The sequence below is a fragment of the Centroberyx affinis genome, unplaced genomic scaffold (genome assembly GCF_046629955.1).
Source record: "Centroberyx affinis isolate AG114_WGS23_722 - 3 ecotype Tasmania unplaced genomic scaffold, CSIRO-AGI_Caff_v1 ptg000112l_1, whole genome shotgun sequence".
NCBI lineage: Eukaryota > Metazoa > Chordata > Actinopteri > Beryciformes > Berycidae > Centroberyx > Centroberyx affinis.
In genome coordinates, this window is record NW_027278814.1 from 840,884 (window position 1) to 859,857 (window position 18,974).

General features: G+C 41.0%; 2 protein-coding genes across 6 annotated transcripts; one reads left to right on the top strand and one right to left on the bottom strand.

Moving 5' to 3' along the window:
- Positions 1-1,483: 1,483 nt before the first annotated feature.
- LOC139650203 (mitochondrial adenyl nucleotide antiporter SLC25A24-like) lies at positions 1,484-6,030 on the bottom strand. 3 transcript variants are annotated; one of them, XM_071526812.1, is made up of 10 exons: positions 5,679-6,030; positions 5,364-5,490; positions 5,117-5,204; positions 4,842-4,953; positions 3,517-3,675; positions 3,254-3,406; positions 3,002-3,109; positions 2,673-2,840; positions 2,319-2,469; positions 1,484-1,843 (listed from the first exon to the last, which is right to left on the bottom strand). In XM_071526812.1, the coding sequence occupies exons 1-10, from the start codon at positions 5,856-5,858 to the stop codon at positions 1,662-1,664; spliced, it is 1,428 nt and encodes a 475-aa protein (XP_071382913.1). In that variant the 5' UTR covers positions 5,859-6,030; the 3' UTR covers positions 1,484-1,661. The 3 variants fall into 3 exon arrangements, with proteins under 3 accessions (XP_071382913.1, XP_071382895.1, XP_071382903.1); XM_071526794.1 differs by having other exon boundaries at positions 4,842-4,975; positions 5,094-5,204; XM_071526802.1 differs by having other exon boundaries at positions 5,658-6,030.
- A 2,035-nt stretch (positions 6,031-8,065) lies between these two features.
- LOC139650517 (EEIG family member 2-like) lies at positions 8,066-17,481 on the top strand. 3 transcript variants are annotated; one of them, XM_071527226.1, is made up of 12 exons: positions 8,066-8,326; positions 9,656-9,776; positions 10,100-10,129; positions 10,669-10,785; positions 11,427-11,473; positions 12,612-12,715; positions 13,253-13,348; positions 13,486-13,660; positions 13,750-13,764; positions 14,535-14,671; positions 15,801-15,864; positions 16,213-17,481. In XM_071527226.1, exons 1-12 carry the CDS (start codon positions 8,181-8,183, stop codon positions 16,253-16,255), a joined length of 1,095 nt encoding a protein of 364 aa, XP_071383327.1. In that variant the 5' UTR covers positions 8,066-8,180; the 3' UTR covers positions 16,256-17,481. The 3 variants fall into 3 exon arrangements, with proteins under 3 accessions (XP_071383327.1, XP_071383312.1, XP_071383320.1); XM_071527211.1 differs by lacking the exon at positions 13,750-13,764 and having other exon boundaries at positions 13,486-13,702; XM_071527219.1 differs by lacking the exon at positions 13,750-13,764.
- The last annotated feature ends 1,493 nt before the right edge of the window (positions 17,482-18,974 follow it).

Below are 18,974 nucleotides of genomic sequence, written 5' to 3' on the forward strand. Positions count from 1 at the left end.
TTTTTTTTCTTCATCCATTATAGGATTCTATTTCATTACATTCCACTGATACACATCAACACCACCATCAAATGTTGGTTCTGCATGCAGAAATGAAAGAGTCCAGTAAGTGATTCCACCTTACAGACCTCTAGGTGGAGCTATTGAGAAATCCCAGTGATCTCCACTCCCATAGAAGAGCTGACACCACTGTTCACAAGTAAGCCTTCAAACATCTATGTGACGTTTCCATGTTCAGGCTAACGACTACTAACTTGAGCCCAGCTTAGTGTCTTGGGATCTCTAACAGTATTATAATACTAACAAGCTGATTGTTTGTCATCTTTAATACTAGATTAATATAAAAACCATCCCCCATAAGGCTATGTGAAATAATGTAATGAAATGTAAAACGTCACAGCATCCCTTTTTAATTTATCACACTAAAGGATTGTTCTCTCCTTTGATGTGTTTGTGCATGTGTGTGGATGTGTTGAAATGAGAACTGAGACAACACAAATACAAGCTCCCTCAAAGTATTTCACTGAAATGATTATTGCCAGTCATGACTGTTTTCTTGAAAAGGTTAACTGGTTATAGGCAACCAACATTTAAACCCATAAATAATAATTGCAAACAGAATATTAAAAAAAATCTTAAGATCTCCTGTTGATGTCACAGAATAGTTTCACTGCAAGAGACTATAAGGCACATTTAAATAATTATCAAATATGTAAAATGTGGAATTAGTGATTTTCATATTGCACAACATATTGAGTATATTTGCATGCACATAGTACACCAGAGTTAGTAAGTGTTGATTTTTCAGTGTCAATTTATTTTGAGTTGACAACTGTTGTTTGGAGAGTTGTTTGTTCATTCATGAAACAGATATGGCTCTGGGGAAAGTGTTTAAAACCATGTAAAAGTATTAAATTAACTCTAATGGGTGTGGATGTTTTACATTTTCAGAGTTAAATTAACACTGGAGATTTTGCTGTGTATCTGTCGCCAACTCTGGGATAAAGTCTATCTTTCTATAAAGGAAATTCCAAGTATTTCCTTAGTTTACACAAACCACAGATGCCATCAGCCAATGGGATGGAGTGTATACCAGTGTCAGTGTCTGGATGATATTGGTATGCCTCGGGTATCTTACTTAGGTTTCTCAAAATTTGGGCAAGAGCTTCTCAGGGATGTAAACAGGCTACGATGTACAGTATAAATGTGCAAACATAAAACTAGGATATCGGCGTGCATGTAAACAAACTCACTGTAACAGTTTGACTGAGTTGGTTTCATCACAGTTTTAAAAGGAAGAACATTAGCAGAAATTCTATGACCCAGTGTGTATTATTTTACTCATTTTTACGTATTGTGTACACGAATGGCTTTGTCAAGTATTGTTTTGGACGGTGCATTACTCTGAGGAGTGCGTTTCGCTTAGCAATAGCATCAGAATTAAAGTTCACAGCATGCTTACCACAAATGATTAATGCTTGGGTTAGTGAAAGACAACCCTTTGATTTATTAGGCATACACCCTCCACCTGTTGAACTTCGGTGCCAACTGGTGGAATTCATGCCTGGTACGTTTGGCGTCCATGTGTTCCCTTGATGTCACTTCAGGAAACAATTCTGAAATCTGAGACCTAAATGTTTCTTTTCACTTTGCTTGCAGTATCATTTGGAGATCCCCAAGCCGGTCTTCATATACTCGTAAACAACATAGCTAATGCTGACAGCAGGAATGACTTTCATAAAGTTTGGCAGGATGCCCCTGTAGAGTCCGAAAAAGCCATCTTTGGCCACAATCTTCTTCACCAGTGTGCTCATGGAGGGCTGGTCTGATGCATCCAGAGACGCTGGAGATAAAGAAATCAGTTAGGGAGTTAGTGTTGCATCTAGAAGCACGCTTCTTCTTCTTCTCTTTTTTGTGTGGGATGTTAAAGCTATACTAGGCAACTTAGCACGTTGAAAGCGCCAAATGCTATTGAGAGACAACTGTGTGAAAAATTTTAAATTAAATACCCAGAAATCATGCAGTGTGATATCAGTGTTTGGGCAAATAGGTCAAATGGGACAAATAAGACCAATCTACGGGGTCTCAGTTAGGGGGAGTGGGACGCTCTTCTCTGTTGCAGCCCCACTTACGTTATTTAGGCTTATAAGATATGTATTTTTACACAAAATAACCTTGCCGAGTGTAGCTTTGTCGGCACATAACAATCAAGTAAGACATAATATGCACTGTGTAATAATGTAACACCATGTAACTATTGTGCCTTCCATAGCTGTAAACATCATCACTGTTGCCAAATGTCATGTGACTGTATTTACCTTGTGCCTGCATCCGTGTGCGTATCAGTGCGAGTGGATAGCTGGCCAGTTGGCCGCAGGTACTGGAGATGGTGCCACAGCCCAACAGCACCAGGATCCCCGGGTTAGCCGAGTCTTTGGCGTAGTAGGACAACCAGGTCGTCTTCAGACTCTGAGACACGAGAGCGGGATGGTGGGAGGACGGAGAAACAGAACTGCATTAGAGTAGCACCATCATCAATTTGATGCAGTCACACAATCCATAATGAACTGGTCTATCCATCAGGCATGCAAATGCTGTAATTTAACAAAGTGCACTCTAATGTGAAATATCACTGGCGCGGCTACATACTGTATATCACAAAGTCTGCATACCTCATAAACAGCAAGGTCTATCCCGGCATAGGGAATGATGCCCAGTAAGTTTGGAATGTAGCCCTTGTAGAAAGCCCTGACACCCTCATTCTTCAGGATCTTTTTGGCACAATCGAACATTCCCGAATACTGGCCCGTTTTCCTCAGGGTCAATCTGGTCTTCAATACCTGAAAGAGAAAAAAGCACAAAAGAAATTGGTTGAAAGGATGCTTGGGATCTTTGGGGTGTTTTTGCTCAGGCATTTTTCAAAGAGCTCACTTGGTTTCCTTCAAATACACCCTATGAATGAGACAGTGTGATGAGACAGTGATGCCAACAGATGCCTCACCTCCATGGGGTAGATGGCTGTCTGTGCCGTGGCCCCAGCCAGAGAGCCAGCCATAAACCTCTGGTGCGTCTCCACCTTCTTGCCCTCTGACGCCAACAGCTTCTTATACTGCAACAGAAGACACACAAACAGCATGACAATAAATCATCTAAACCCCAATATTTTTGTTGTTGTAAAACTCTGTGATAAATTACCTGAGATGTACAGTATATTACGGTATAAAACGAACTCTTTGGAAGCACTATCCCTTACTTGTTCGTAGGACATAAATTTGATTGCTGTCTCGGGTGCGATCTTTAAGACATTAATTCCGTTTCCTCTCCACAGCGATGTTACACCCCCCTCGTTGATCATCTGCTTGAGGCCTCCTACCAGGCTGATCCGGTTGGACTTAGAGGAGTGAACCTGCAACACAGATAAAGTTGCACTTCAGTCTACTACTTAGTCGTTCCTTTTTGAGAAAGTAGACTACAAGGGAAAGGGTACCGTTAGCTGTTTTCTTTCATAATATTCACCTGCATGAAGACTTTCACCCTGTCCAGAGGGGCAGTTCCAGTGCGGGAGACGGCCCCGGCCATCGCCCCGGCAACAAGCTGCTTCCACCAGCCGCCTGACGCCTTCTCCTCTTCTGTGAATTCATCAGGGATGGCAAGACTGTCACCTAGGTCCAGCACCTGGTGAGTACAGAAGCACATTGACCCTTCCACATGATTTTAATTTATGCACACTGGTATGTTTGAACAAACAACAGCATAACTGCTATTGCTTGAGGCCATTAAGAGATACACCTTTGATTAAACAGGTCTTTATCAGTAAGATACATGTGGCATACCATCTGTTTCTGTGGTTATGACACATGATACAGTTCACCAGCCTATTTTGCACTGCACTTCTCCTTTTGAGGTCTATTGTCACACTGATGCAGCAACTAGTTTTTTTTCAGACTTGCCAAATCACCAGCTGTACACTGGAGAGGGCAACACTTTAACACCTTGGACAAAAGGTCTCAGCAAGAGAGCAAACATATCAGCAACGTAACACATTTCGTTTCAATATGCCTGTGCAATTTACATATATTAAACCATGTGCTATGAGGGAAATTACATACAATAAGGAAATGTATCAAAAACCCTGTGCACTAGATGGCAAACTATTACTGATAAGTAGAAATGAACAACAAGCTGAGCTTCTTATCCTTTGGCTAGTGCTGCTTGTGAAATCATAATCACTGTGTGCTAACCCTTGGATTAAGCTGTATCAGATAAACCACATTATTCAGTGTTTCAGTGTTCCTGAGTCATTAAAGGTATCTGGTGGTGTGTGGTAGCAAGTCTGAATGCAACAATTTAAGGAAACATAGGGGTTTTATGTAGTTAGTTATGTGCATTGCTGTCACTAACCTTATAAACGTACTGGAATGCAATACTATCTGCTTTTGTCATCTAAGATACCACAAATGTGCAGTATGCATGGTCCATCAAGAGATGTATTGTCTTGCTCAGGATCCAGCAAACACTTTGTGCAGCAGAAGAAGTAACAAACCAGTCAATAATATCTGCAACTGCACACCAACAGGGACAGGAGAGGAGAGGAAAGGCAATGTGGAGGAGTAAACTGGGGGAATGGGAGTGCAGTGCTGTGACCCAAATTATCTTAAGACAGATTGTACTTTCAGTTAAGCTGCTGCCAAAACTGTTGACTGCAGGGAAAATCCACAATATCTGAACACAAAGTCTTAGGTCATATATTGAAATCAATGCAATCCACTGCAGTTGCTTGTTTCTGCATCTACAGCATGTGAGTGTCTGAGTGTGTGTGAGTATGTGAGTGTGTCCCATACCGAGGAGTGTTTCCAGTAGCGTATGATGTCATCCAGGTTGTGTGCAGGGTTAAACAGGAAGTGTTCCCTCCACTCATTCCAGTCCACCATCATGGTGCCATCAATGTCCATACTGAAGAGATGCACAGAAACATCTTTAACTATGGATTGACACTTCTTACACAATTCTTAGCATATTGTGAGCCATATGAAGCTTTCAAAAAACACATAAAGCAATACTTTTGACCATGAGGTAGACAGAAACATTGTTACAGCTGACAGAAATTAGGTCAAACCTCTGCAGGATTTTCAGGGAATCTTCTCTGGATATGTCCATGCCCAACTCTGCCAGGGACTGCTTGATCTCAGAGGCATCAATGCGTCCTGGTAGAAAAAAAGGAGAGAGCTATTGAAAATATGCTGCAATATAAACAGTGAATGGCTTTGTAAACGTTTACTGGCATGTGTCATTATCTGTTCAGATGTGTGCCAAGTATCTTTACACAGTGACAGCTCCTGAAACGCTTCACACTCAGCGCCTACCATCGTTGTTTCTATCCAGACTCTTGAATGTCAGCCGCAGTTTCTTCTCATGCTCTTTCAGGTATTTTGTGAACTCGTTGAAGTCAAGACTCCCATCTTTGTTTTTGTCACCAGACGACACAATTTTCTGTAGAGAGATGACATACAGTATGCGTTTAGTTCATTTATCCCGTTCGGTATTGCAAGTGCAATACTGACACACACGTACAGACAGTGAAACAAGCACGGAAGGCATTTATGTGAAATGTGCAGGTCGGGACATGAAGCTGGCCTGGCTGCGGCTGCATGTGGGACCTCCGTGGCCCTGGGTTTTACCTGTGCAGCACCCTGGCGGAATATGCCCATTGCTTTGAGGCCCGCTCTCAATTCAGCGACATCCACCTTCCCATCTTTGTTGGTGTCGAGCCTCTCGAACAGGTCCTGGTATGACCTTTGACTATCGGCATCCCAGCACCGGGCATTTGATAGTAAGATCGTCCGTAGTGCCTGATACATTGTAAGAGTGATGTGGCAGCAGGTCTGTAGCCCAGAATTTGGGGAAGTTATTTATCCATATCCAGACGCGATCATAAGCCCTGCAAAAACAATCGACATTCGTACGCTGTTCGCATGTAAAGATAGGTTTCCACGTTAGTTTATGTTGCAGCCAGTCCCGTGCAGGAGATATTCAGAGGGATTTCAGGGGAACTGCAGTGGTCGAGGGCGGAGCAACAAACGCTGCGTAGCCTACTCGCTTTCTACGGAAAAACAGGAAAGGGTGAAAAAAAGGAAAGGGCGAAATAGCCTTTGCTTTGCAGCAACAGAAGCGAAAGCATATGCCTGCTTATGTTCCGAGTCGAAACTGCAAAGTCTTTCATCTATCAGTTGCCCTTTGTTCTATGTTCTACTGCAGAGGAAATGTAGGCTAATCTCTTTATCGAAAAGGATGTAACATGTCTTGAGACACACAGTCACATTTCATGCAGCGCAATACCTTTTAAGAACAGTAGATGGCGTTATTAGGCTATATTTCACACGAAGGTAGCCGCTGACAGTAGTTCCTAAAACTGAGGTCCGGGGACTCCCAGGGGTCATTGAGGAGGCTCCAGGGGGCCCTCAGCAAAATGAGGAACAGTTTACTTACACTATGGACGTCAGCGCAATAAGTGAACGCATTTCCCCTTTCCCATTGTTTCCCCCCACCTACAGTAGAAAGTTACATACTTCTGTACCAATTCATATTTACATATTTAACAGTTAACAACATAAATATTTACAGATGCGGTTTCTTGGGACAACTAGTGGTGGTCCAACGTGGATCTGTTTGAGCTCCTTCACATGAAAAAGACTGGGACCATCCGACAAGGACTGACCAAATATTTTGAAGATTTTCAAGATGTACGCAGAGAATGAATTGGAAAGATGGTAAAGGTGGGAGATCTGGTTGAAATGATAATAGTATAAAATGAACTTATAAAGACTTTAACGAGTTTACAAAATTAGTCTCATTCATTGTCCATGGATTATTACTTACATATTATTTGATATGACAGATTATTGGGGCAATTATTATTACTATTATTATTATTATTATTATCATTATTATTATTATTATTATTATCATTATTACTTCTACAATTATTATTGCTTTGAGAGAAAGTTACGTTTACAAATTTATTGACTGTTGTCACCATTGAATAGCATATGCATATTTACAAAGATATTCAATAACATAAACAAAGATTAGGCTACATAAAATGTATGTATTCAACACTAGGCCTGTAGTTTCGGTTTTAGCTAAAGTTTAGTCCACAGATAAAAAAAATAAATAATAGGCTACATATTTTGCAACCGGGTTTTTTCTGTTGTCATCAAAATCTTTGCTTGTCTTACATTTCCTACAGGTCACGGTCTGTGATACACTACTCAGTTCTATTTTTTTTCCACGCACTTCTCTTTTAAACGATCATTATGATCACAGGAATATTGTCAGGGAATTATGGGAGTTTTTCACTCCTTATTAGTTGCTTGTAATGTTGGAAACTTATTTTAGCCTAATAATAACAGTGATTTCGGTTGGTGCATGTTATGGGTCACAGGTGTGAGTTTATCAGGTAGGTATAAACAGGGCTGAGTTGGCTGAGGCACGTTTGAAGCCATTGCAAAAGACCTGTATTAAACACTTGAAATATTAAAGCGCTAATTAAAATCATCAGTGGGACTAGACTTATGTGTGTTTTTTTTATGTCTGCTTGTTTTGTTTATAGGGTAGTTTACAACGGCTTCGAACGCGACTCAACCAATCAGAACTGAGGACCCGAACCGTCCGTTCAAGTAAGGTTTTTTATACGTTATTGTGCGTACGTGTGTGTGTGTGTGTGTGTGTGTGTGTGTGTGTGTGTGTTTTACCCAGATTATAATATCCTATAATCTAGGAATTGGACTGTATTGTAGCCTACACTCGCTGTAGGCGCTGTGAATGCCTAAAGTGTGAAACCCTATAGTATGTAGTGAAATATTAATCTCAATTCATGTTAACACTGACTAGTTTAGTTTTTTGAACATGCATGACCGCAGTATTCCTGTTTTTTCATATGCAGCTGCAGCTCCCAATCAAACGAGGGAGTTTCCTTCACGTCACGTTGTATTTGGGCCGTCAGAGGAAGGGCAGCGGTTTGAACTTCGGATCTTCTGCGGAGCGACACAAGGCAGCAACAGCTGAGTGAGCAGCCGCTGACGGGACGGAGCACAGACGGAGCGGAGAAAGTGCACAGCTGTCTGTCACATTGACAACTCAGACTTTCTTCTGAGCCAGCCACACACGTTAGGCTACATACAATGTCTTTCATTCTAATGAAGAAGAAGAAATTTAAATTCAAAGTAGACTTCGACTTGGACGATCTGTCATCGGTTCCTTTCGTCAACGGGGTTTTATTCTGTAAAGTTAGGCTGCTAGACGGTGGCTTTGCCGAAGTGTCTTCTCGGTAAGAACCCGTACTATTTATAGTAACTAACGTTAGCTAGTTCACGCTGCTTGCTAAGTCGAGTCAGTTAGAGTTAATGCAGCGAAACTGATTTTGGGCATTTATATTTGTTATAATGTAGCCTTTCAGTATTATACTGTTTTCTTTGGTCATCTGTTGGGCATCTTTTGGTTATTTTGCTTCTTTACTGGCCACAGCTAGGCATTCATTGGCATGTCAATGTAGTTTACAATACAGTAACTAACTAGTTAGCGTTAAGTATCCTAACTAGCTAACGTTACTACCAAGCTAGGAACTCTCCATTACCTCTGACAATTGAAGTAGAAGTCATGAAGCATGCCATAAGCCAGTACAGGTCGTGATTTACAGTGATTTTAGAAGAGCCAAGAGGCGTTGTTAGAAACGACACGAAGCAGCAGTGAAGAAGCTATATTTGTTTAATTGATAAGCATGAAATAGTTGATTTTCTTCCACCAAGCAATGCAGTTCCTGTACAGTTGCTAAATAAATTGGTTGCTAAGCGTCACATGAGTACCTAATAAAAGTGATGATTTTCGGTTAGCGCATTAATATTTCAATTAACTGTTATGCGGTCACAGGTGTGACTTCAAACGTGGCTCAGCCAGTCAGAGCTGAGGGCCGAAATTGACCAACGATCCTTGTTGGGATCGTTATGGCTTCCATAGCCCGTAGTGGGACTAGTGGGAATTTGTGCCAGGTTAATTTTATTTCTCATTCATTTGTATGTTATGTTTTATTTTATCGATCCGTGAGTCCTATTCATGTGTTATGACAATGTCAAGTGACCAAGCCCAGAATTCCCCCCTTCCATTGCCAAGGAGCATACATAGGCTACAGAAGTTGATCCCCTTTTGGCCAATGATTGTAACTACTTTTAGTACTTAAATGAGTCACTCTGGAAAAACGGACACACAGCTGTAGTACATCCAACCGCTAACCGTTGTTGTATTCCCTCACATGACTTTGCCATGGTAACTGCCTGTATTTACAAATATGTAAACACACTATTCTTACTTTTACCCTGCTCCAACCACAACTTTTTCTCTCTAGAATAGCCTGCAGGCTTATAGTCAGTTCATTCATATTCATAATAATTCATAAACTATCTGTTAATTTTATCAAACCAATGATGAAATTTGAGTGTAATATAGCTAAGCAAGATATGTGAATATGTGAAGTTGACTCCATCAAATGGAGAGCTCTGGCATGCACCATGATAAATGGGGCTTTTTGAGTGTTTGCGTAAGCCAGTGTGTTTGGGTTTGTCTGTGTAGCTCAGCTGTATCCTTCAATGTGTTTCTCTCACAGGGAGCCAGTGCAAGCTAACTGTGTGCGCTGGAAGAAGAGATTCTCTTTCATGTGTAAGATGAGTGCCAATGCTGGGACAGGTGTACTAGACCCCTGTGTGTGCCGGGTGTCTGTGCGTAAGGTACGGTAGGACATGTTGATGGCTGGCAAGCTCTGTTTTGTTGACACTACAAGCATGCATACATATTGCAATAGCTACTTTTCCATGGCAGATTCAATGCAGCTGGGGCTTGGATGTGCTAGACTAAGAAACTGTTTACATAAAAAAAAAAAATCACTAACGCACTATTTCATTATTTGAAACTGTAGCACAGTTGATAAGTAATTTCTATAGACAATGTTTATGATACTAGGAGTAACAGAAGCTTTGGTGAAAACAGTGTGTGAGATAATAATGAAACAGGAAAACGTAAGCTCACTAATTTTGGTGTTTTGTCATTTTAGGAAATGAAGGGTGGAAAGACTTTTGCAAAGGTAATATTTCTTTTTTGAAGTCTGTAGGCTGGCATTTGCTTTGTACACAGTAACTGAAGTGCAAAAGGCCTATTAGAACATTCTTATCATTAAGTTAATATGATAACAGTCAGCCTCAAAGTGCCCTTGCAGGCCTTCTTTGTTAGGTGAGTCTGTTAGTCAAGAATGTTTTTATTGCCAGTTTCCGGCTTTGGTTACTGATTGAAACATTGGTAAATCAAAACCTTTGCTACGTTAAACAATAACATTCACAGATAAGCTGGCCAGCAAACCCAACAATTAGGTTATCTGACTTCTCAGGTATTGCAGCTCCCATCTAGGTCATGTACTGTATGTTCCTTATGACCCGAACTGGCCAGGTGTTACTCAATTGTTGATTGATTGATGTAAAATAAATCATCAATGCTGACTTGACAGCCATGAGATCATGCGTAAAAAAGGCAACTAGCAACTACTGACTCAGTATAATCTATACTTAATCAATTTGAACTGAGGGCCAAATAGTTCAAACATGGTCAATCTCTTGTAACCCTGTGCAGCTGGGCTTTGCCGACTTGAACCTGTCTGAGTTTGCTGGGTCAGGCAGCACCACACGGCGGTGTCTCCTAGAGGGATACGACACCAAGCACACCAGACAGGACAACTCCATCCTCAAGGTATGGTGGTGAGGCTTCCCACACAGTTCTTCAATCCTCCTTTAAATGCTGCGGGAAATGTTTGCAGAAGGAGTCTCTACCACAAAGGCTCTGCCCTGGTACAGTCAAATGATTTATTGTGACATGTAGGCTATACACAATTTAAAGTCACAGAATACATAGAAGAGTACAGGAATACAAGAAGAAGATTATACTTTTTAGCATACCAGGGCAAGCATACCACCTAGGCCATGGAAACAGTGAAGCGTTGTTAGCTACCCAACTATGCTGCCCCCAAGCAAGTAACCAGTTGGTGAGTTCACCAGTAGCAGTAAACACTCTGTAGCTAGGGAAATGGATACCAGGAAGTTGGATGCATGGCATGGATGTAATGGCTGTATACTTGTGATGTAAGGCATGTTTGAGCCTGTGATCTATAAACTGCCTGAGCCATGGAAGTGAATTTAAAACATGTGGAGGCTCCTCCTGGGGCACAGACCTAGAATCAGGTTACATCTAACCCTACATTTCCCTACATTTCCTAAAATCTAACCCCTAACATTACAAAGTAAATAGCAACACCTGAAGGAAAATGGCATGTGCTCAGGTACAGCTTGTGTAGCCTACAGCTCTCATTGTTATTCTTCTCATCTCTGTTACAGGTTGTTATCACCACACAGCTAATGTCTGGGGACCCCTGTTTTAAAACGTAAGAACTAATTCTCATCCTCATTCATCCATTCTTTTTTATTACTCAGTTTTAAAGTCTGAACCTTTTATGAATTTAAAATATAACCGTGGTGGTGAAACTTAGAACAAAGGAAGGTTAGACTTCTGCCTGTTAACACTTTTTATACACTGTGCAGTGTGCAACCACAACATTCTACTTGCTTCATGTACGATAGTCTCCATCTATCTTGCCACAATCTGCTTAGACCTGTACCCACATAGGAAACTGTCTTCCACACATCCTGTCTGCCATAACACTGAAACAAACTCCACTGTCTGAAACACACCCCACTGTCTGATGCTAATTGACATTGACAGTATCAAGATTTTTGTGTCATCTAGTGCCATTGTGTTGATGAAAAGGTGATATTATCAGAGAGCTAATAAGGTCACACCCAGGCACTAACCTGCCCGGCCTCAGTTGTGACTCATGACTGATATGGGATCAGCTCAGCCCTAAATGTAATTATTTTGAGGAAAAACATGATGCAACAGCACACTCCTGGCAAAGCTTAGACCATGTGCGTATGGCCACGCCTTCACTTTCCTCCCCTTACGCAGTCTTTCTCCAAACTCATTCACGTTCCACTCCCTCTCAGTAAAACACACTCCGTTGCCTAGCAGATGCCTAAACCAAAGTGTAAACCAAAGGATCGCCTAGTCATCATCCTAATCATCCCGCGGAGTGTTACTCATTGTGTGTTGGGGATGACAGTAGTGCTCAGTGGAAAGCCTCAGATGACGTTACTGCACTCTTTCTCACTGTCTGTCACTCTGTCTCCCCTTCCACCCACTCTCTTCAGTTTAAGCTAGCAACTCAAATGCAGGAGAGTGGGGTTTCCTGTCTTATAAATATCAGAAAAGCACACAGGATGTTGCTAATTAAAATTGCCATTCGGTTTTAGTAGACAATTTCCACTTATAGATGCTGTATATTAACCAATTTGATAAAAGAGACTTGTGGCTTTATTGTCTGCTTAACGATGTATTAAAATGTTTGCAGTTTAGCCGTTAGCCACATTGTTGATAAAGTTATTGAAGGAGCTCTTTAACACCCAATGATACAACGAATAGTCTGCTGCTAAATAAGTCCACTGCTTATTGTTTTCCCTTTGCAGTCCCCCATCCACAGCCATGACCCTGGGACTCCCACAGGCCGAGGCAGAGTGTCTCCATGAGGACAGAAAGGGAGGAGACATGCACATATCCCATTCTGTCACTGGTATGTACATACAGTGAACCCTATGATCAAAAAACAATGCATTTCTTCTTCTGTTGATGTATGACAGGTTTTTTTTAAGCCCCTTGAGACATGCTTATGATAAAGGGCTATATAAATAAACATGACTAGACTAGACTGTTTCTCACAAGGATGGCACACCTTTGATTATATTTCTTGACTTGATTCTGTAAAGAAATTGTTATGACAAGGTTCTACAAAGAACCATTCTTCCTGAGGTACCATGAGTAGCCATGAACAGTTTATACATAACCATTTTTTTAAACAAAATCTGGTCCTATATTGAATCTCAACAAAACAGATTTTTGCTAGAGCCTCTCAAAGGAAAGGGTCATGAAGAAAGCAAAAACGAATCCTCTAGGGTATCACTTTGAAGAACCAACATTGCCTCTGAATAGCTGTTTCTTTTTAAAAGTGTATGTATTCTTCTCCTTATGTTTTGATCATGAAGCCTGCAGATAGGGGTTTTCATACTGCGTGGGTGATAACTAGATCTGATGCTCTGTTTCTTCCACTTAGAGACTCCAGGGAAGTCTGCATCCGTCCCAGAAGAGCTGGTAGCCTATGGTCACTCTAGAACATCCAGCTATGCTAGTCAGCAGTCAAAAATCTCAGGTACACACAGGCGCGCGCACACACACACACACACACACACACACACTTACTAATTTTCTTCAAAGAAAGACAACATTATTATCACACAGGTCATAAATATAACCTGTCACATAGTGTTATTTTCTCCTTTCCCATAGGTTACAGCACAAATCACTCGCGGTCGTCCAGTTTAACTGAGCTGAGCCACCAGAGAAACCCGTCAGGAGGTTCTGCCTCCACAGGCATCGGCAGCATTCTGGAGCCCAGCGAGCCGCAGGGGGAGAGGGGGGGGAGGGAGAGCAGGTCCTCACCCCCAGTCTCTGCCACCTCTCTGTATGCACCTGAACGCCCCTCCACCCCTGCCAGGACTCCGAGGTAATACACACACTCACACACGGGGTCAGAAATTAACACTCGCCCAGAGCTAGCGCTGGACGGTAACTTTTGAGATGATAACGTTTGAATGCCTCATGTATACAGTTTTTGGTATTTGCCTCTTGTCAGTTGAAGTCTACTACACTTCATGTTGAATTACAAATTTGATCCACTGTATAAGTGACTGAGCAAGTTTAAATCAATACACCAGTTTACCAGCCGTTGGCAGGGGAGCCAAACAGTTAGTTTCAGGGATGCATGATGTACATACAACTTTTCTGCCATGGATAAGCAGTGGGTGTCACAGATTTACTATTTAGCATGCACAACAAGAAAAAAACATTGCTGACAGAGTTCTGTATTAGTAATTTGTATGGGAATTTGTGTAGATAATGTCTGTCATGTAGAAAACACAAAAGTTAACATATTTTGTTTGGCACAGATGGCTATGATAGAAGATATGCACTGCTTTATAGTGACTGAAAAATTATATGGACAGACCGTAATAATGTAAAACATGCATTTAGATTCCATACAAGCTCTTTATATCATGAAATGACCAGCAATTTTCTCTTATTTAATGTAGACAAAACAGAACTATTGTTTTATTTCCTTTACCTCTTCTCCCTTTTTCTTTTTACATGAATCTCTATACAATTGTTTTTAATCTTTGCAAAGTGTGTTAAAACCTTGTTATAAACAAACTTGAACCTCAGGAGACTGCCATGTTTCCATATCCCACACCTTTCATTGTATTGTTTTATTATGGTGTTTCTTACGAAGCACATTTTTTGTAATGTACCAGCTCCTAACCTTTCTGCTTTTCCATTAGACATCCTGTAAAGCAGAACTCTATGGAGAATCAGCTGAAGAGAGTTGACGCCACTAGAGTGGATGCTGATGACATCATAGAGAAAATCCTGCAGAGCCAGGATTTCAGCCATGGCTTCTTGGACTCCAGTGCCGAGGGTGAGTACACCTCGTCCTTAACTTGGTGGACTTTGAAGGTTGGCTCAGGATATTACACCATTGCTGGCTATGCATAAGCAAGTAGCAAATAGGCTGCATGTAACAATATAAGGTTGTTTCCAATTAAGATTGGCCAAATGTCTTAACTATAAAAATAAATATTATTACATCACACAAAAAATAATGCCTACTTGTTTGTTGACAGGGTCAGATGATTTAAGGCGTTACTGGTTTCAAAACTTGGTGATGGTTCCTGGCCATTCCTTTCAAACAGTCTTCAGTATCCCCAAAGCAAAATTAACCCAAGGCTCTTAATACAATTCAAACATGGGTCAGTATGATTTCATGACAATCTGTTGTTTATGATTAAAAAATTTTGTAAGTTGTCATAATTAAAAAGCCACCTTTCGTATTTGATTGCAATGTCACTTGCTCCCACAAAACTTAGATAATAGGCAACTTTGTATAGCCTACTACACTGATAGGCATACATTTCTTATTAAATCAGACTTTAACTTGGGGTGTCTAGCCCTTGCGAATAAAATGGGATATTTTGGTCTTGTATTGCAATCTTTGTAAATTTGGGCTTGAATCCAATTGAAAGGACTTTAGCTTGGACCTATACTTAAGTTCATTTGATTAACAATTAGAAAGATTATGTTGCATTCCATTTGTGTGGATAACACAAGGACAGTTTAACCTCACCTCACTGCTCCTTAGCTCAGCACACAATGTTGCTGCCATGTCAGACTGCACTGGCCTTTACCCAGGAGTTCATTTAGAGGACAGGAAAACCAGTTGTTCATTTCCGTTGAGTAATGGGAGCTCTCTCCCTCATTCCTGAGATTGAGCTTGCAAACTTTTGGCATGGAAGTAAATTTTCTGCTAGTACTTCTCAGCTACCTCCGCAAATTTTTGTCAAGAGATGCAAGATTCATGGGTGCAACAGCTTTTTGTCTGCTGTCTGCCCAGCCTCCCTACAAAGTGCCCCTGTCAATAGTCATTTATTTTTAGATTGCCTAGCAACTAAGTGTGAGCCATTTTCACAGCCAGACACATTGATTGACGGTATCCTAATTTGTGATTTGTGTGTGTGTGTGTGTGTGTGTGTGTGTGTGTGTTGCTACAGAGGAGGGGCTCAGCTTGTTTGTTGGTCCTGGTGGGAGCACAGCGCTGGGAAGCCAACACACTAGGTGGGTGTGATTATGTAACTTGTGGAACGTGGGTGCCATACGGCAGGCGTTTCCCACAAATATGGGGACTGCCAATATCTGATGGTGATAAAATGTTTCTATCTCTATTCAAAGGCAAAATTGAATTTTTTTTGCTGGTAAATGGTGATATTGAAAATGAATCTTTGACTGTAATAACCAAATTGCTGGTCTCTATGTTGTACGTCTTTAATATGTAAAATTTCACACTGTGATATTTTCATTATAGGAGATTGTGTTCATTGTAAGAAAAAAATGTATGCAGCACAGCCAGATCAGATAACCACCCTCATCTCCTGTCATGTAACACATTGTGGCCTTCTCTTTCAGGGTTGCAGCTGGGGCCTATGAGCAGGTGGTGATCAAGCGCTAGGCTTTGGAAAGCATGTGTTCGTCAGAAATGGTGCCACATATACACTGATGTGATAGGGGGTTAAACAGAGGGGAGCTGGAGAGGCAGGGGAGGTGCCATTAGTAATTGTTCCCACATCGCTCCAGGAGGCCTCATCTCTCTTACGCAATCACTCTACATCTGACCTACAGCGTCTGTGGAACAGGAGAGCTCCCTGGTGTTCAGAAAGTGGAGTTGAAGGCCACATTTCTGGAACATCTTGGTAACTGAAATCATCAGTATATGAATGTGTTTCTGTTGTTCTTCAGTTATGCCTTGTGTTCAGTGAAAGCCCTAAGCCAAGGGAATAGCACCATAATTCTCCCTTTCCACACTCTCCCTCTCTCATTGACATTTGAGCTGTTAGGTCTCCACCACTTATCTCTGTAAATTATTATTATTAAGTACCTAAAAAAATATCCAACATGCTTTTAGTCTGGAAGGTTTGCATTTTGTTTCACCATTTTGCTGGTATCATAAATGGTTTTGTTAGTATTTATTTAGTAAAATAGATGGGGTATGATACAGTTGCAGCTGACAAAGGATGGGAAAGTGCTGGTACCATTTTTCCTATGACTTTAAACTAATGACTAAAGAGTTGAACATAATAGAAATAATAATAATATAGAAATAATATCACCATCCTCCACTGGTGGTGTTCTCTTAAAAACAGAGAGAAATGACAAGTCACGATGCAAGAAATGTACAGTATATAAGGACAGTATATTAGGGGACAATCACAGACAACCACCAGACTGCTTGGCTCACTATGATGATGTGATGAGTGAAGAGGCGAGAGTGACTAAGGTGGGTGGGGGTGTGAGTGGGTGTCAGGAAGAGGTGAGGGCAGGTAGAGGCGGGTGTGTCCTTTCAGACCAATACACACAAAAAAGGTTGTAGTTTATCAGTGTGGGAATTTAGGTTCCATCCCCTCGGCTATAATGAGTAGAGCACCTTTGCTTGTCGTTATCTCAATCCCAATACAGATAAACAGCTCTGTTCTCTGTTTGTAATGTCTGAAGAGGCAGGGGACAGAAATAAGATGCCTATTTTTACAACAAGAAACAGCTCAGAAGTTGGCTGCATTTAAAATATGAGAATATGAATATGTTTCAGCCAAGGAACAAAAACATCAAATAGCCTACAGAGATCTGAGTCTGTCAAATACTGTCAAGTGCCATATTGTTTTTTTTATTTTGTGTTTTGGAAACCACACCTGTGTGTGTGTGTGTGTGTGTGGGGGGGGGGGGGTTGTTGTTGTTTTCAAAGTGAAAAGGATTACATTTATCTTTAAAACCGAAAGTACACTGTGTAGTTAAAGTTATATTTTTCACCAGTGCAAACCTATATCCAGTGTATAAGCAATAGTTAATGTATTGAAACAGAACAGTTTCTGTAATGAAAATGAAAGTTGAGCCACACTTATTCTAGAAATATTCTAGCAGGAGTGCTGCTGTGGTTCAGTGGGTTGTGGTTCCAACCCGGTGACATTCTAAGATCGAGGCTGGCTCTCGACCTGTGTTGTATGTGATCCCTTGCCTTCATTCACTACCAAATCAATTGAGAATTCCATAAACTTGTTTGGAGAAAAGTTTTTTAGTCAGGCAAGTCACTGATGTTGAAGTCCATGTGTCATTGGTGTTCAGAATTGTTCTCAGATGTTGAAAGACTGTTGATTGTTGCATATTTCTAATCACACAAAGGCCAATGCTGTAAATAAAAAGTGCATTCTGGAGAACGCTTTTTTCTTTCTTTTTCTTGTGCTGCATTTCAAGTACTCTTTTGGCAGACATGGGTGCAGGCATGATTCTCAGTGAGAAACTCCTCTAGGCCTAATTGTCATAGTGAAATAAACATTTCCCCCCACTTCAGGTAAACACAGTCTATCATTGTGCTGCACAGAACTGTCTTGGGCCAAGAGTATACAGGTGTTCCTTCCAACTATACCAGGTGATTTCACTAATTAGCTGCTCCCTTCCTGCTTGAAAGTGTGCTAATGGGTGCAATCAGCTGGTGTAGTGTTTGGCTGGAAGGAAGACCTGCATACTCCTGGCCCTCCATACATGAATAGACACCACTGGACCAGACTGCCAGTGGCTGCTTGTTATGGCCTTGATGTATTGGGTCAACCACTATTCCCAGCATCCTATTGTTTCCTAACCTTGACCAAACGCTAGGCTACTTGTTTAAAAGTCTGGTCAAATGATGGAGGTGGCCCACAGACTGTAAAAAAAAAAGAAAAAAAAAAAGAGTTGGCCACAATTTAGTGGGTTTTGAAATTTTTGAAAATTGTGGAGACTTTCGGTTATGTATGTCAGTAACCCAGTTGTTCCATGAACAGTAGCAGCAATAGTTGACAATATCACTTCCGGTTATGCAGGCAAAGCACATGTACCTTTCAAAATAAAATTCCACTGAGGATGTCGGTGTGAAAAGCAAATAAAATTAATAATTAATGACAAATGCATTTATTAGCTGTTTTTACATATACTAAAATTTTTATGTTTCATTATACATTCGCAGGGTATATGCTGCAGGTATATATTTGTTTTTTGTGTTGACAAATACAATTTAAACCGTATGTACGTAAATGCCAGCTTTTGTTTTCAAAACGACTGAACATGACTGGCCCCGGCAGTTGACGTTGGTTTACGTTAGTTTACGTGAGGTTTACGTGCTGTTGCGGTTGAATGACGCTCAA

Coding starts and splice junctions, on each gene's coding strand:
- LOC139650203 (XM_071526794.1), bottom strand. CDS start 5,858: ATGTATCAGGCACTACGGACGATCTTACTATCAAATGCCCGGTGCTGG. Junction 5,491..5,678: donor TCCGCCAGGGTGCTGCACAG/GTAAAACCCAGG, acceptor ATCTCTCTACAG/AAAATTGTGTCGTCTGGTGA. Junction 2,841..3,001: donor CAGCCATCTACCCCATGGAG/GTGAGGCATCTG, acceptor TTTCTCTTTCAG/GTATTGAAGACCAGATTGAC.
- LOC139650517 (XM_071527211.1), top strand. CDS start 8,181: ATGTCTTTCATTCTAATGAAGAAGAAGAAATTTAAATTCAAAGTAGAC. Junction 12,716..13,252: donor CATATCCCATTCTGTCACTG/GTATGTACATAC, acceptor TCTTCCACTTAG/AGACTCCAGGGAAGTCTGCA. Junction 13,703..14,534: donor ACCCCTGCCAGGACTCCGAG/GTAATACACACA, acceptor CTTTTCCATTAG/ACATCCTGTAAAGCAGAACT.